This window comes from Lissotriton helveticus, chromosome 4_2 (genome assembly GCF_964261635.1).
Source record: "Lissotriton helveticus chromosome 4_2, aLisHel1.1, whole genome shotgun sequence".
In the NCBI taxonomy this organism is placed as follows: Eukaryota; Metazoa; Chordata; class Amphibia; order Caudata; family Salamandridae; genus Lissotriton; species Lissotriton helveticus.
The window spans coordinates 151,586,125-151,602,239 of NC_136064.1; the positions used below are offsets into that span (position 1 = coordinate 151,586,125).

General features: G+C 42.7%; 1 protein-coding gene across 1 annotated transcript in view; it reads left to right on the forward strand.

The window, feature by feature from the left end:
- Positions 1-8,042: 8,042 nt before the first annotated feature.
- The window catches only part of LOC144752008 (olfactory receptor 5V1-like), a 103,479-nt gene continuing 95,406 nt past the window's right edge, over positions 8,043-16,115 (forward strand). The window contains exon 1 of the mRNA XM_078639968.1: positions 8,043-8,163. Coding sequence (XP_078496094.1) covers positions 8,043-8,163 — 121 coding nt within the window. The remainder of the gene's footprint in view (positions 8,164-16,115) is intronic.

Genomic DNA, 16,115 nt, shown 5'->3' on the forward strand with positions numbered 1-16,115 from the left:
AAATGCCTGCTACGAGTCCCAACAGAAGTGGTAGGCCGCCAAAGACAGAATGGACAAAATTAGGAAAAATGCCCAGAACTGTTTCCAAGGGTGTTAACAGTCCCAAAAAAATTGTCTTAAATATATGTGGGATACCACTGGTATCAGACATATTTAGAATTTGGCTTAGTATTTCTACGAAATGCACGGGGCAATTTGTTGATAAAAGGGTATGTATCTCTACCGTTGTCCTTGCAACTTGCAGATCATACATTTCTTTTGATGACGTTAAGGGCACAGTTGTCTGTAAAAATACAGACTTTATTCTGCTTAAAATATCAATTTGAATAGAAGAGATATTCAAAGAAGGCCAAATTGTTGCATCCGTATCTGCAGTGCTGTTTGGATACAATACTTGAATACAGCAAGTGACCATGGAACTCACGCTCACGAGATAGGTTTTTCCTGGCACCATGCCACAACAGCTGTGGTCCACTATTAGAATGTAACTCCCGTTTGAAAGTCGTCTAAAGAATGGCTCTATTTGTGTTGCAGGTGTGCCGTGCTGGTGACATGAAAGGTTATTTGAAGTCTCCTCACAGGCCCCATGCAGGTCAATACCTTGACACAGAAGTATACCACTTAGTGATCGTTTACAACTGTTACCACTAAGAAATACATTCTGTTCCTTTTCACTGTAACATGTGTGTGTATAAGGTAATTTCCATGATGACTTAATGTACCCTTTACCCAACCTTTCATACTAGCCCGCTGGTATATACTCTTGGCAGTATTTAAATTGGAAAGTTGTTATCGGAATTGTGATTATTCCATGTATTATCCATTCAATGACAGGTCTTTCTGACATTGTCAATGGTAATCTCTCAAGTTTTTCAATGCTCAGAATCATATAGTCTGCTCCTTTTTGTGCCAAACTGATTTGTGTATCAGTAAGGTTAAAGATAGAGAATAATGACGTTGTGTTGATTAAACGCCAGGGCACATAGCCTGAACGCAGATTTTGCAATGTCCAGCCAAGCTGTACAATAGAACGTAATTGGGACTGACCGTGTTGTAACATTAGTAAGTCCTGCTCTATGATATCAATAGCAGAGGATACAATACTGTCCAGTGAATATATTCTGGAGGACAGAGTCATTAACCCATTGTCCACAACAGAAAATGATTTTTCCAAATTAATACAATCAATTTCTCGTATTTTTTCTGCTGTTTTGATTTGCATCACTTTCCAAGCTACGTTGTAAGTAGCGTATATACCCGCCGCTATGAAACGTTTTTGACGCTGTTTGCGTGGTCCCATTATGAAATCACGCAAGTCAGCACCGTCTTTAAGTAAAGTCAAGTGTAGCTTAATTTCAGCCAGTGTGGATTTCTGTAGCCATTCGAGGCAGAGTTTCCCTACACTGTATGTTGTAACTATCCCTGGATGTTGTCTCTTGGAGTATCTTGGGTCTGGCCTGGTCATTTTTAACCCCTGTGTTTTGTTCAGGAATCTATCTTGACAGTTATTTGTGTCTGTGGGCCAGATCAACCATTTTTTCCAATCAGGATGTGTTCTGTTTTGGTTGAAAATATGTGATACGTCCATCTCAACATCTGTAGTGCTATTACTGTCATGTGTTGGCTTTGGAATAGACGGTTTGTTTAAGTCTTTAATTTTGGCTAGGCAAAGACAGGTTGTCTGTTGAATGGTGTCATTCAAGAAAATAATTTGTTCTGGGATCATGCAGGCTCTAAATAATGCTTCTAAACCTTGGACCTGCCAATCTTTGGTACCCCAGATGGTTTTGTTTCAATGTTGTTTTTCCAGAATTCAAAACCAAATGTAATCATTTTTTCATAAAATGTTTCCGAATAGATCAATTTAGTATTTGTCAGCATTGTTTTTACCCCTGTCTTATTTAACAGTTTGAAATAAAACGTTTCTGCATCACTTGTGTTAAACCCTGAGAAGTATGGGAATTTCTCATAAAATGTTTTTGAACTACCTTTCGGTGGAGTTGCACAATGTTCCCATTGATTATAATTAAAAACATTTCTAGGTTGAGCAGATTTATGCAAATAGTGATGTGCAAAGTGGTTGTAGCAATACATTTCTTCATAATTTGATGAACCCTGTAAATAATCATGTTCTGTAAATTTTGCTGACATTACTAAATCTGACATCATATCATTAATACTTTCAAAGTCCCAATCATCAGAGAATGTACTCGATTTTACAAAGTCACTTAATGAAACCTTGAACTGGTGTGGATATTTCAAGAGCTCGACCGGGCCATAGATTTCGTAATCCGTTTTGTCCCATGCTACCCCACCGGGTATTGGATTGGCTGTGACATTCACTGATGATAGTTCTCTTTTCTCGATGTGAGATGACTTGTGAGGCTTTAGGACCAAGTTGATGTTCTGACTTGCTGTGTCCATTGTACTGTATTTTCCCTCAATAAATGTTCCTAAACAAAGAACCATGATGAGCCAAAGCAGGAGGAAAAGTACACCTAACACAATCCAAAATTCAATCTATGGAGAAATCAGATAGGTTTCTTTGAGTTGATGTTGAAGTTCAGTTATTTTGTTTTTAAAAGTTTTTATTGCTGGCATTTCTTCAGGTTCGCTTGGATCTTCAGAAAAGTTATCGAAATTGATGAAGTAGCCAGATGCAGTTCTGTCAATTGTTGGAATTGCTTCCGGATTTTCAGTTGCTTTTGGATTTTTTGTTTCATTAGCATAGTCTGAGGCTACATCGTTGTAGACTGGTGTGTCTTGACGAACAGTTGCAATTTGGGTTTCAAGGGGCACAAGTTCCATGGCATTGTTGCATAGTCCTTTTTTATTCACTGCAGGTTTATCAAATGTGATTAGTCTCTCAGTTTGAACCTCTTGTATTGTAGCAAGTTTTAGTTCTCTGCTACTACTTGGGAGTCCACTGAGCCTACTACTTATTATTGGCCACATGATTGTAGTTTTACCAGGTCGATTGATACAACTCGGTTCTCCTTTTTACCAGCAAGGGGCGGTAGTACAACTGATCTTGTTCCGCTGACAGCTAAGACAGGTACTGCTTTTCTGTAAGAAGGCCCATTTTCCTTCTTCACCGCGATCTTCTCTCTGACCAGATCCCCAATCTTTGGAATCCAGACAGGCCTTGCTGGGACAGGTGGTTTATCTTCAGTGGCTGATGGCTGTTGTGTTAACTTTACGTTGCTCAGGTCTTTTCTTGTTTCATTTAAGACCTGTAAAATAGCCAAACGATCTTTGATATCAAAGCATTTTTCTTCTACCACTGAAGTCTGACTATTGAGGTCCTGAATATGCATTCTAGTCCCGAACAATAGTTCGTACGGACTTAAACCTTTCAGAGAATTTCTTGGCAGATTATTAAGACTACGTTGGACACTTGTTAAATTTTGGACCCACCCATCACCCGAACCTAATACCCTCGCCGTAATAGATTGCTTTATGTCCCGGTTTTTTCTTTCCACAATCCCATTTCCCTCAGGATGGAAGGGACAAGAGTACCGCAATGCAATGCCCATGCTGGTCATGGCCTCCTTATAACTTTGAGAGCTAAAAGCAGGACCCTGGTCAGAATGTAGCATGCCATTTGCGTATGTGCCGATACGGACTCGCAAATCTTTTATAACAGTTCTGGCGTCAGCCGAGCGCTGGTGTCTACATTTTAAGTGAATCTAGTCTTAAACATAAATGGGACGCATTTCTCCTATTGGATTTCTGCGTATAGATAGCCATATGCTTTCTAAAAGAAGGGTCCTGGCATTACTCCGGCCGGTTCGCCACTGCGATCTCTGTTGCAGTTTTGACAGCCCATTGCAAATTTGTAGTTATGCAGGCTCATCCCCGGCCACCTGTATTCTGATTGTAATTCTTTCAGAGATGTCAAGAACTCCTGGTACCTAATCCCATATGTGCTTCTTGAATCCAGAAGATTCTCCTGTTCGTGTTTGGAATCGCTCTATCCCCCACTCCAGGGATTCGAGCAAAAGGAACGGAGTTTGCATCTATTACGTATGTATAATTGAGTGGACAGTTCAGAGGTAATGCTGCACAGTCGCCTTTTGAAGACGTTTTTACCGTCAGCATGGTTACCCCGTCTATGTATTTTTCTGAATGCTTTTTTGTGGCTAAGGAAGCCGGATTAGTTGCTTCCACTGTGGCTGTGTCAGCCAATGAATTCCCTGCAGCGTGAACGCCATGATGCTGATGACTCAGTGTATGTATCACGTGAGTCTTTTGTAGTTCCTTCTGTAAAAGAACTACCTTTCCCAAAGCTTTTTATGCTTTATTGTGGCACCTGTGTCATCATTGTAATCGTTTTGAACCCATTTCTGCAAGTCATTATTGTAAGATTTGACGCAGTAATGCGAATCGCACACTATTAGTGCCGGGAATTCGCGATCAGCATTTTCAAGCGCCATCTTTAAAGATCTTATTTCAGCTCGCTGAGTTGAACAGTTTCTGAGTGATTCAGTTTTGGTAATTAACGGTCTGAATATACCCAAGCGCCAGCGACCTTTAACAATCGCGCACGCTGCGTTGTAGGAGTTTTTCTCTACATCGTAATGTTGTGCAAATCTGTCCATGTAGATTACACATTTATATTATTCGAGAGGCAGAATGACGATTGGCAGAGGATATTCTTCTTCATATTCTAGATTTTCTAGTTTTTTCATGCTCGGGTCAAAATAGTATTTCACGTCTACTGCAGAAAGAGAATTTTTCCATTGTATCCATTTTAGATCTAATGCCACCTTAGTCAAATTGCGTGGGCTTGTTAATGCCTCAAAGGCTGATTCTGCTGTTAAAACAGTTATCCTTTTGCCTTGTGCTTGGGCTCTTTCTTTTGCTACAGCTGTTTGAACCGCATTTACAATGTTTTCTGTAATACTGAATGTTTTTTCAGCTTGTGTGTACAAGTGTGATTTGTAAGCTATTGGTACCTTTTCTCCCTCATTAGAGGTCAGGTACGTGAATCTGCATCTTCCTGGGATGACTCTGATTACAAGGTTGCGTGTATTTTCGCGTGTTTGTAATTTTGTTTTAGCTAACATGTCTGTTTGCAATGATCTCAAAATTTCTGTGTGTTTTTGAGTCCAATGGATTGGTTTGAAATCAGGTTTTATTAATTCATAGAGAGGTTTAACCCTCTCTGCATAATTTAGAATGTATGTTCTTCCGAAATTCAGGAAACCTAGTATTGATTGTAAGTTCTTCAGCGTTTTCGGTGCTTGGAGGACAGCGCATTTCTCTAAGAAATTGTCCACTAGGCTTATGTCTTCACTTGTTACCCCCCACACCTTGGACAGGTTACCCCTGATAACCCGCCCCACTGAGCAATTCTAGCTGGGTGTAATACAACAAAAACACAGTTCTATAATGCTGTGCCTGAAGCCCAGCGGAGCATGGAGTCACCTGACCCAGTTCTAAAGACCTCAAAAGTACACACGGAAAAATTCCTACTCGCTCAACCCACTCAGCCTCCTCTTTAGTTAAATCTTCTTGCTTTAGCCTTATTATTTCTGCATATATCAGCTTAATGCCCCCCTTATTCCTTGCTAGCATAAGGTCAATATTAACATTGGTCTCAAACCCACAATCTCCCCCATTTTTTTAGCAAAAAGACTGCGAATCTGAAATTACTTAAAAAAATTACAATTCGCCAGCAAAAACTCCATCTACATTTCGCTAAATTGCCGAAAGCCATCTATTCCAAATAAATCCCCAGCCTTATGGACACCCTTGGCGTCCCATCTTGCCATAATTTCATCTGAAAATATTTCTGGAAATGTGGGTTTTTATATTAAACTGTATAATAATTAACTCTTCTCAGTCCAATCTTCTTCTTCAAACCCCCCCAGATCTTGTAAGCTGCAATCAGAGTCTTACATTTAGTTATTTTGTAATAACTGGGTTCTGAGAATTTAAAAAAGCACCTCACAGCATTTTCGCCCAGTAGCAATATATAATCATCAGGTAATTTGATTCCCCCTTCAATATCCGGGGGACATTCCCCTAAAAGAACCCCCATATATTTGAGAGTGGCAGCCCAGTAATAGCATTTGAAATCAGGGATCGAAAACACCCCCCCTTTCCCGTGGCAAAGACATAAAACGCAGTGCCCGCCTAGTTTTTCCATGTGCCCAAAGAAACCTGTTGAATAAACCTAACGAAATAAACCAATATTTCTGAAACTTCAAAGGGATTGCCGTAAATAAATATAAAAATCTTGGCAAGAAAATCATTTTAATAACATTACAACGCCCCACCAACGATAAATGAAGATTGTTCATCCTATCTAGATCCAGTGTTGCCTTTCTAATTACTGGTTCTATATTTTTAGCCACTAATGTTCCTAGATCTGCAGTAATCCGTATACCAAGGTAAACTGCAGAGTCGGTGACACAGGGATCCTCAAAGTTAATTAAATGATTTGTGATTATTTGCGTCTTAGATTCATTAACCACTTGGATGCTGAGCCTGTTTCTGGACTTCAATGTAATTTCCATTGAAATCAATGGAAACTCCATGACGAGCTGGCCTCGTCATGAGCGTCGAAGGGGTTAAGTGCATACCCAGTAACAAACAGTCTGTAGCCACCCTCACTCTCACCCAGTAACAAACAGTCTGTAGCCACCTACAGACTGTTTGTTACTGGGTGAGAGTGAGGAATATCGATCTTACTGAGGCTGGATTAATTCCCCCACAGAACGGGCCTACTTTGCCTGCCGGCCTGAATTGAGGCAGTGACCGGTCTGTCCCTCCTGTGGTCTACAACGCCAGACCAACACGCGCAAAAATAATGTGAGCCGCCCTGATCCCTGTACGCTTCTGACGCCTGACACCACGCCCAAAGTCCTGCTCTGCGTTAAGTGCAGGTGCGAATACGAATCACGCTATACCTACACTACGGCAATCCTTGTGCCCTCGTGCAGAATCTTTTTCCCAGTCCCCGTCCTGAAGAGAACCTTGAATACTGAGGTTCGAAACGCGTCGACAATACCACCCTGTGGCTACAACAAAGGGTGCCGCTAGGATGTAAATCATATCACCATTCTGTACCCTAGCCCCGCAACCCTACCAAACATTATACCACAGGCTCTCGCTGACTGGCAGGCTTGTTTTCGATCTCAATCCCGCCTGTCACTTGTTTTTTCAATCCCTAGGACTGGTGCCTGTTTTTTGTTTATGGACTAATCTTTGCACTGTATATAATTGCCATTCATGTGGATTATTATATATGTTATTGGTTTCTTTTGGTGTGTCTAACCACGTTTGTTTGATTCATTTTTTCAAATTTGTAAATGTGTACATTTGTAGATACTGTATATATGAACCCTTTGATCTGACAGTGGTTCTGTTTGTGCCTGTTTTTCAAAAAAATTTTGCTGATAAATGTATAAAAAAGAAAAATAAATTTGTTTGGAAAATCAAATCCAGTGGTCACATGGTACAGATTGACTGTGTGTCTGGGGAATTGTTTTGAGAATAATCCTGTCCAATCACCTCTATTAGGGCAGGGCCTACATCATCCTTGAAGATTTTATAGAATTCGAGCGGGATTTGATCAGGTCCAACAGCTTTACCCGAGGGCAGATCTTGCAAGGCACCCATTATTCCATCTTGAGAGAATAGCCTCTCCAATTCTTCGCTATCTTTGCGGTCTGCCTTCTGACAAAGCGAGACTAGTGAAGATACTGGTGAAGAGTCCCCGGACGTATCACATATACTTCAAAGTAAATCTGCAAGCTCAAGGCGTAGAGCTAGGACCAAAGGCAGATCTGCAGCAGATCTGCGGGTTCCACCACTAGGCAGCTGGAATGGGATCACTCGGTATCCACTTTAACAGCATGGAATAGTAATAGTCCTGAAGAGCTTGGTGGTGGAGCTAGAGTTGGGACGATGGAATTATTATATGCAACTCTTAAAACAATGCAAGGGGAGGCTAGGCAGGAGAGTAAAAAGTCTCAGCTTGCTACCAAAAACTTCAAGGAGCTATCAGGAAGACGAATAAGCTGTGCTCCAACATGGCAGATCGAATCGCTCATGTTGAAAATCATACTGCAGTCGTCGAGGAGGAGGTTGAGAAAATAGAGATCTTCAAAGATGCCCAGGAGAAACAAGCTTGTGATATTGACAGGAGTCGAGGTGAGGATTTTTTGTGAGAAATATTCGGTTTTTGCAGTCCGAATTTTTTTTGTAAGTTCTGAGGACGGCTAAGTAGGCATTTTTGTCGTCTGGTGAATATTTGTTTCTCCATTTCCTTTCTGCTTGACGTAGATCAAGTTTTAATTTTTTTTAATCTGTGGAAAACCATTTCTGGGCATGGCTCAGTGGTTAGAGGCGGCAGACCCGGAAGCTGAGATCGGCCGTGGACCAGGGTTCGATTCCCCGCCTCGGCGGGTCTCGGGCTCAAAATTCCACAGACTCGACAATTCTCGCTCCGGTGCCTACTCGACTCATGGGGTCACACTCTGCGACTCTGGGCAATAGCTTGCTTAATCTCCACTACGGCCCCTCACGGCGGGATGCCTGGCTTTCACCTTGTGGATACCCTGCTGGGGTATCTCACAGGAGAATACCAGGACAGGTTCCCTAAGCAAGCGCCTTGATACCTTTGGGTGATACGTGCGCTATATAAGTCACAATACATACATACATACACCCGTTGTATAGGTGGACTCAAAAGAATTGTAGCTGGTTAGATAATGTGATTCAGGAAATAACTGGTAATGTGAAATTCAAAATGAGTGCAAACGCGAAACTGAAAATAGGATTAGTGGCAATTGTGTTCAGGATTTTAGATCATGGCTTTACGTTTTTTTTCAGTAAATATCTGCGGTCTTAATGACCAGGTCAAGCGGAATAAGGCACCAATCTGGTTAAAATCCCTACATCTGGATTTTGTTTGTACTCAGGAAATGCATATTGAGGGTTGTAGAGACTATTAGTTTATACAATGCAGGGTTCACGAACACGGGGGTAGCAATTTTAACTCGGAGGAATGATGTTACTGTGCTTAGAAAATCTGCTGACCTATGGGGCAGTGGGTTTTGGTTGAATGCTCGTTAAATCATTTTAAATTTACACTTGGCTCAGTATATGGTTCCACATGTGATGATGCAGAGATATTGGAGTATTTAGATTCTAGCCTGGCAACATGGCCTGCCCTGATAATCATTAGTGTGGACTTTAATATTAATAGTCTGGGGATGCGCTGTGCCGACCCGCTTAGTAAATATACAGGGAAAAAAGGGAAGGTGGGCTTCACCATGTCCAACTTAGTTTGTAATGGACTAGTTGATACATGGTCTCATCTGAAACCGTTGGATGCAGGTAGTAAGACTTTTTCTGCACCACACAAAACTGTTTCCCGCCTTGATTACTTTTTCGTGTCTAATCAGTGTAGGTCCCAGGCAGGGATTGAGAAGCATCTTCGAACTATTTCAGATCTTAATCCATTGGTGTTGGATGTTAATTTTACAATGCTGGAAAGGAGTAATGTTGGGTGGATCTTTGAACGGAGGCTATTAGATGACCCTGACTACATCTTATATATGAAAGGGTGGATCAGGGTGAGGTAGTGCCGGCTGCGGCAGACATTTTTGTTAGCAGGCGAGCTGCTGCCTGACGCGATAGGCTCACAGGAGGCCATTTAAACCTGCCACATGCAAGCGCGCACCAGACGGGACCCGGGGCCAGGATCCCTGGTTCGCGCATTACTTATGATAGAGGTGAGCTATTGGGATGTAACCTGAGCGATACGTCCCTCGAGGAGGGGAGTGCAGCCCTACTTCGACAGGAAGGGTTGTGGAGGGCTCCGGAGAAAGGGTCCGGAGGGTTTCTTGCTCATAAAGCCGGGGTCGTGCACTATGGGCTGTTAAACACTCGTTCCCTCCAAAAACACAATGGAGAGGTGTTTTCGTTACTGGAGGACGGGGAGCTCGACGTGTTAGGAGTCACGGAGACGTGGCTGGAGGACTCTCTTGCGGCTGCTCTACCGGCTAACTTTTCGGTTTTATGTTGTAATAGAGTGGGTGAGAAGAGAGGCAGAGGGGTGGCACTTTTCTTTACAGACCGTATGCGAGGAGAAACAATCTTGGTAGAAAATTTGGGAGGGACGGAGGTGCTCGGTGTTAAACTGAGGCTGGGGATAGACTGCTTGATAGACCTGGTGGTGTATCGTCCTCCATGGGGCATGCCGGTGTTTCCAGACTTGTTCGTGAAGCTAGTGCAGGACTTGCGCTCGAGGTACGACAATATGGTTATATTGGGAGACTTTAACTACCACTGGGAAACTACCCCTAAAGAAGGGCAGGCTAGTCAGATTGATGAGGCTCTATCATCGCTAGGGCTAGTCCAACAAGGAAAGGGGCCGACACATGTGAAAGGTCACACGCTTGATCTGGTGTGGACGTCACTTCCGGTACAGGGATTGACGATTACGTTGCCTTGTGTCTGGTCGGATCATTATCTGGTAAAGGGAGATCTCCTGATGAACCTACATAAAATGAAACCTGTAGAAGGACAGAGGGTGGTGAGGAAATGGAAAAATATCAATGGAGACAAAATGGTAGTACATCTCCTAGCGAATCCACCCCTGAATTCTCTGAATGAGAATCCGGATGCCCTCTTCAGTAATTTGGATGACAGACTTCGAAAAGCGGCCGATCATGTGGCGCCAGCACGAAGGGTCAATTTAGTGAATAGAGGCTCGGGATCCCCTTGGTATAATGACTCTCTTAGGGAGAAGAAGAGGGTTCTGCGCAAGGCGGAGAGAGCTTGGCGCAGAGCCTATGACACCAAGGCGCGAAGTCTCTATTTACTAGAACTAGCGTCCTATAAACGGGCCATAACAGCTAGGAAGGCCGAGTTTTATGAGGAAAGGATCACTACAGCTATAGATCCACAAAAAGAAATCTTTAGAGTTCTAAATGAACTCAGGAAAATAAAAGAACAGAGGCCAGAGTTCACTCTAGAGGACTGTCAGAGATTTCAGGACTTTTTCACCAGTAAAATTACTGATTTCATCTCTGAAATTGCTTGCACCCTCACGCATGCCTGCCCCCTACAAGTTACCCCGGTTAAGAAGTCGGTGGACAGTCCTTTGGACACCCTACCCTTGATTGCGAAGGAGGGACTGCCACTGCTTATGGGGCGAGTTAAGTCTGGCTCTCAGGCTGATCCTTGCCCTCCTGAAGTATTTAAACTGGCTATGCCAGGTATGGAGGAAGAGGTTTTGGCCCTCCTGATTGCATCCTTAGCATTAGGCAAGGTTCCACTAGCCTTTAAGGAAGCACGACTGATCCCTTTGCTAAAAAAAACAGGGGCAGACGTGAAATGCCTGAAAAATTTCAGGCCTATTTCCCAGATTCCTTTCCTGGCCAAAGGGCTAGAACAGCATATTTTGTCCTACCTTTCCGACCATCTGGAAAGGAACGGCCTGCTGGAACCGAATCAATCGGGGTTCCGTGCGAATCACAGCACGGAACTGGTTATGTTGTCCATCTTAGATGAGCTCAGGAATAGGGCAGATAGGAGGATACCTGGTGCCCTGGTGTTGTTAGACCTCTCCGCGGCGTTTGACACAGTGTGTCATAAACAACTACTGTCGCGGTTGGGGGATTTCGGCATCCGGGGCACAGCTCTTGCCTGGTTTGCCTCTTTCTTACAAGGAAGGACACAAAGAGTACAGCTGGGAGAATTGCTCTCCACTGCAACGCCAATTTCTTGTGGAGTGCCGCAGGGGTCTGCTTTGTCGCCCCTTCTATTTAATATATACCTACAACCGTTGATTTCACTCCTCAATCAAATGGATTGTCAGGTGTATAACTACGCCGACGACACCCAAATCATCATCCATATGGATGAGGCTCCCGGGGCGGTAGCAAGGCTGCAAAATATTCTTAAGTATACAGCCAATTGGATGTCTTTGAACTCCTTAAAAATCAACCCTGACAAGACGGAGGTCCTACCAATCACCATTGCTGGTAGTCCTTGGCACAACGGGTTTTGGCCAAGAGAACTTGGCCCACCCCCAGAACCTGCAGCGGTGGTAAAAAGCTTAGGCATCCATGTGGATGACAAACTATCCATGCGGAAGCAAGTCACCATGGTGGCAGGAACCTGTGTCGGTCTTCTCCGATAACAGAGGAAAATTGCACCACTATTGTCATTCTCCACCTTGAGACAGGCGGTTTCCGCAATGATACTATCAAGGTTGGATTATGGCAATTCGCTGTATTTAGGACTGCCCCAAAAACTTTTGGATAAGTTGCAAGTGGTGATGAATGATGCTGCCAGGCTCATTTTTAAGAAACCAAGGAACTCACATGCGTCTCCACTTTTGCGTGAGCTACACTGGCTGCCAGTAAGGCAGAGGGTGCTCTTTAAAGGGTCCTGTATTGCACACAAATCACTCTATGGCAAGGCCCCAGGATCGTCAAGACCCGTCTGACTCCATATATACCAGGTAGGGCGTTAAGATCTTCTGAAGCAACCCTTCTGACCCAACCACGCTTCAGACTGGCCACAGTGGGTGGCCGTGCCATCTCCAATACCCTCCCAGCAGTTTGGAACAATCTGCCGACTGATCTGCGGAAGGAGTCCAATCTGATGTCCTTCCGGAAGAAGCTGAAAACTGTTCTTTTTCAGAGGGCCTGGGGTGGGCTTTAACTCCTGGTAGGGCCCTTTAGGAATTTGTTGTGCAACCTGACAAAGCGCTTAGAGACCCCAGGGTTATAATTGCGCTATATAAATCAAATAAAAAAAATTAAAAATCAGGGAGTTTTGGGAGTGTAATCAAAGATCCTCCAGGTTTGGAATTGTCTGGGATACGTTTAAGGCGACTGTGAGAGGGGAGCCAATGAGTTACAGTTTGCGCCGACAGAAACGGGAGCAATTAAGGGATGGCAAAATAAGGAGGACAGGCTAGGCTAGGGGAAGCATTAGTGTTGGCGATTATATCGGGTGAAGCGCTTGATGAACTATTGGTGAAGCTACCTATGAAAAAGGCGGAAGCAGGGGATGACCATGCCAAAAAAAGCTGCTGAAATCTATTTGGCTAAACAAGAACAGAGCTATCAATTAAATGAGCGGGTGGGGCATTTCTTGGCTGTCAGAACCCGGCAAAAAGTTTTCAGCGGGTGAGGTTTCTGAAATCTTCGATAGTAACAGGAGGGTTATTACGGAGGCTGCAGGTATTCGGGAAGCCTTTAGGTTTTTCTATCATCAGTAGTATTCTAGCGATGTAGGGTTGGCGCTGGAGGATACTCGCGAATACCTAGAATCCATGTTAATTGAAGCCCCTTCACGAGCGGCGATTAACATGGATATTTAAATAAAAGCACTCCATCTCCCCCGCAGCCTCGCGTTAATACTAAAACATTACAGCAAAGAAAGGTGCTTCAGGGAAATACATAACACAAGGGCCCACATGGAAACACTTACCTCCGCTCCTTTCACCGCCTTCTCCTGCCGTGGGGCCAGGAAACCTGATTGAGACACAAATGGAAGTCTGCTCCTGAATCAGAATTACAAGTAGATGAAAAATATTACACATTTTCGCATTGCCAGGTTAAAATTAGCAGTTTGTGAGGAGAAAATGCTGTATTCCTTATTTGACATCGGACGAAAGCATCTGGTATCACTTATCCCAGTTTAGTTCTCGTTCTGAGAATGCACCCTGCAGCATCTGTTTTTTCCTTGTGCAGTAATAACACATCAAATAACCAGGCACTCGGATGAGGCCCAAAATGTTTAAAGGCTACTGCTGCAAATGAATAGTAATTGCTACCTGAGATATAAATATGCTTCAGAATGAAGAACACAAATTCAAAGGCTCACAGAAGCATGGACACAATTTTTCCATTTTTACTGTTTTCCAGACTACCACTTCTGTTATGAAAAATTCACGGCCCCCAAAATGTTCACCGTGCAAGTTATTTTCTAAAAAGTATGATGTGTGGAAAAAAGCACCAAATCTAGAAGGCAAATAATTATAATGGAATTCCTTTTTAGTGGTTTACTGACTAATTCATGTGTGAAAATATTTAAATAAAGCGCACTACCAGAGGCAACTCAGACACAAATTGCTGCTACATGAAGTTAAAATTAAAAAAAGCACAGAAAGTATCTAAAAGATGTCAAAGCACAAAAAATCAAGAAAGTGAAGATAGAATTTGCTTACCTTAAATTGTGTACCTTGTGAATGCTTTGGTACATTTATCAGGAACTATCTTTGTACTGTTTCTGCTTTGCCCCGTATGTGTTTTGTTCTCAAAAGCTATTTGAAGGAAGTGGGACACCGCAATTCGGTGGCTGTCTGCTAATGTATATATAGACAAAAAGGGCGGGAGATTTCAAAACCAGCGGGTATCAGGTCCCCACAACATGATTTAGAAACACAACAAAATACCTGAGTCTAAAATGATACATAAATGCGAAAAACGAACTCAGGAGTCTTTGAAATTGTATTTTTAAGGACGAGAACCCTCATCCACCATCATAGGGTTCCTCCTCACACCACCTTTTTGTAGGACCATATGTGATACAATAGTGTAGGTGAATGATGCTGTGTGTATGAAAATAAAAGAATAGTTAATTTAAAAAACTAAAAACCCCACAGGCATTCTGCTTTATTCTTGTCTGTTCAGTGTTAGGATTAAAACTATGCAGAAGTGATTCCACTGGGAGAAAACATTATTATGTTCATATAGTCAACATGTTTCTGCCCATCAATTGCCCTAACCTTAGGTGTAGGCGCATTCATCAGGACTTAGCAATACAACACTTCTGCTGTATAGTGCTAAAACATGTGAAAGTAAAGGGAAAAAAATAGTATTTCATTAGGTGGTCACAAATGCTTTCTAGACGAGCCACTTCCACTGGACCCGCAAAAGTCAGGTCTTGACATTAGCCCTGGCAGGGTACTCAATGTCCTCACTGTAGCAAGCCTCTCACTCGCCCGGGGTCGAGGACTTGTCTCCTAATGTAGACAACCTATCTAGTTGGATGTAAGACCCTCATTGTGAGTTACTCAGAATTATAATTTGGGCAAAAGAAGGAGTTTATGCTTGAATCAGGGGTTTTGAGTAATGCATTAATTTTGCAAGCTGTATTACAGCATGCATTATTACCTTGGGTAATTTCAGTGACACATTTATGAGGTCAAACTTGGGTTCCTGCTCTTGTTCAACCAGAATTTGGCAATTACTAGCTGAAACAGTAATGTTGATTTCTGTAGAAATTCTCCATTCCACAGACAATTTGTGATCCTAAGGTAATTCCGCAATGTAAAATTACTAATAATTGCAGCATTTGAATTTTTGGACATAAATGATTGAATCAGGATTGTTGATGCACTTATAAAGAGGACCTCACTGTATACGCTATTTTAATAAATTGTTGCAATAAATTGGCTCATCTACTTTTTTTCGTTGAGTCATTGACTAACAAGAAAGTATTTGAAGGAAGAAGCGGCTCATGAGTGTTTTTCTGTTTTCAAATGTATTGTAAATAACTTTCCAGGATACCCAGAAGTCACCAGAATTTCTCAGGACCTTGGAGATGTGGATTATCAAAAAGTAGTTGTGTTGGAATTTAGTTAAGTGCACTCCCATTGGCAATACTGGGATAGTAAAGGTAACACAAAGCGCTAGCAAATTTGAAACAATGGAAATTCCATGAATGTAGAAAGTTAACAAATGATATAAATACCAATGACATTGCCACTTTAGGTTTGGAGACCAGGCATGTGAAACTGGAAACGTACTGACACTTGGATGAATAAGAAGGCACAGATATGTGGAAGACAGCCACAGCAGCACCAGATCTGACATTGGTCTGCCCTGCACAAAGACATGATTCTCCACAGCCTCATGATTACAGCCCACAACTGCAAGGCTGTGTCAGTGGCAGAATTGAGCATTGTAGATACTAACTTGCATAAGTTATCACCACTTCCTTCTGACTGTTCGTCAGACTGTTCTGATGTACTAAACAGCAGTATGATCTTCATTTTTTGGAAGACCTTTGCGCACTTTCTCTGGGAGAGTAAGCTCCCACTTCGTCCCCACACTCCAGCATTTGCGGCATAATGC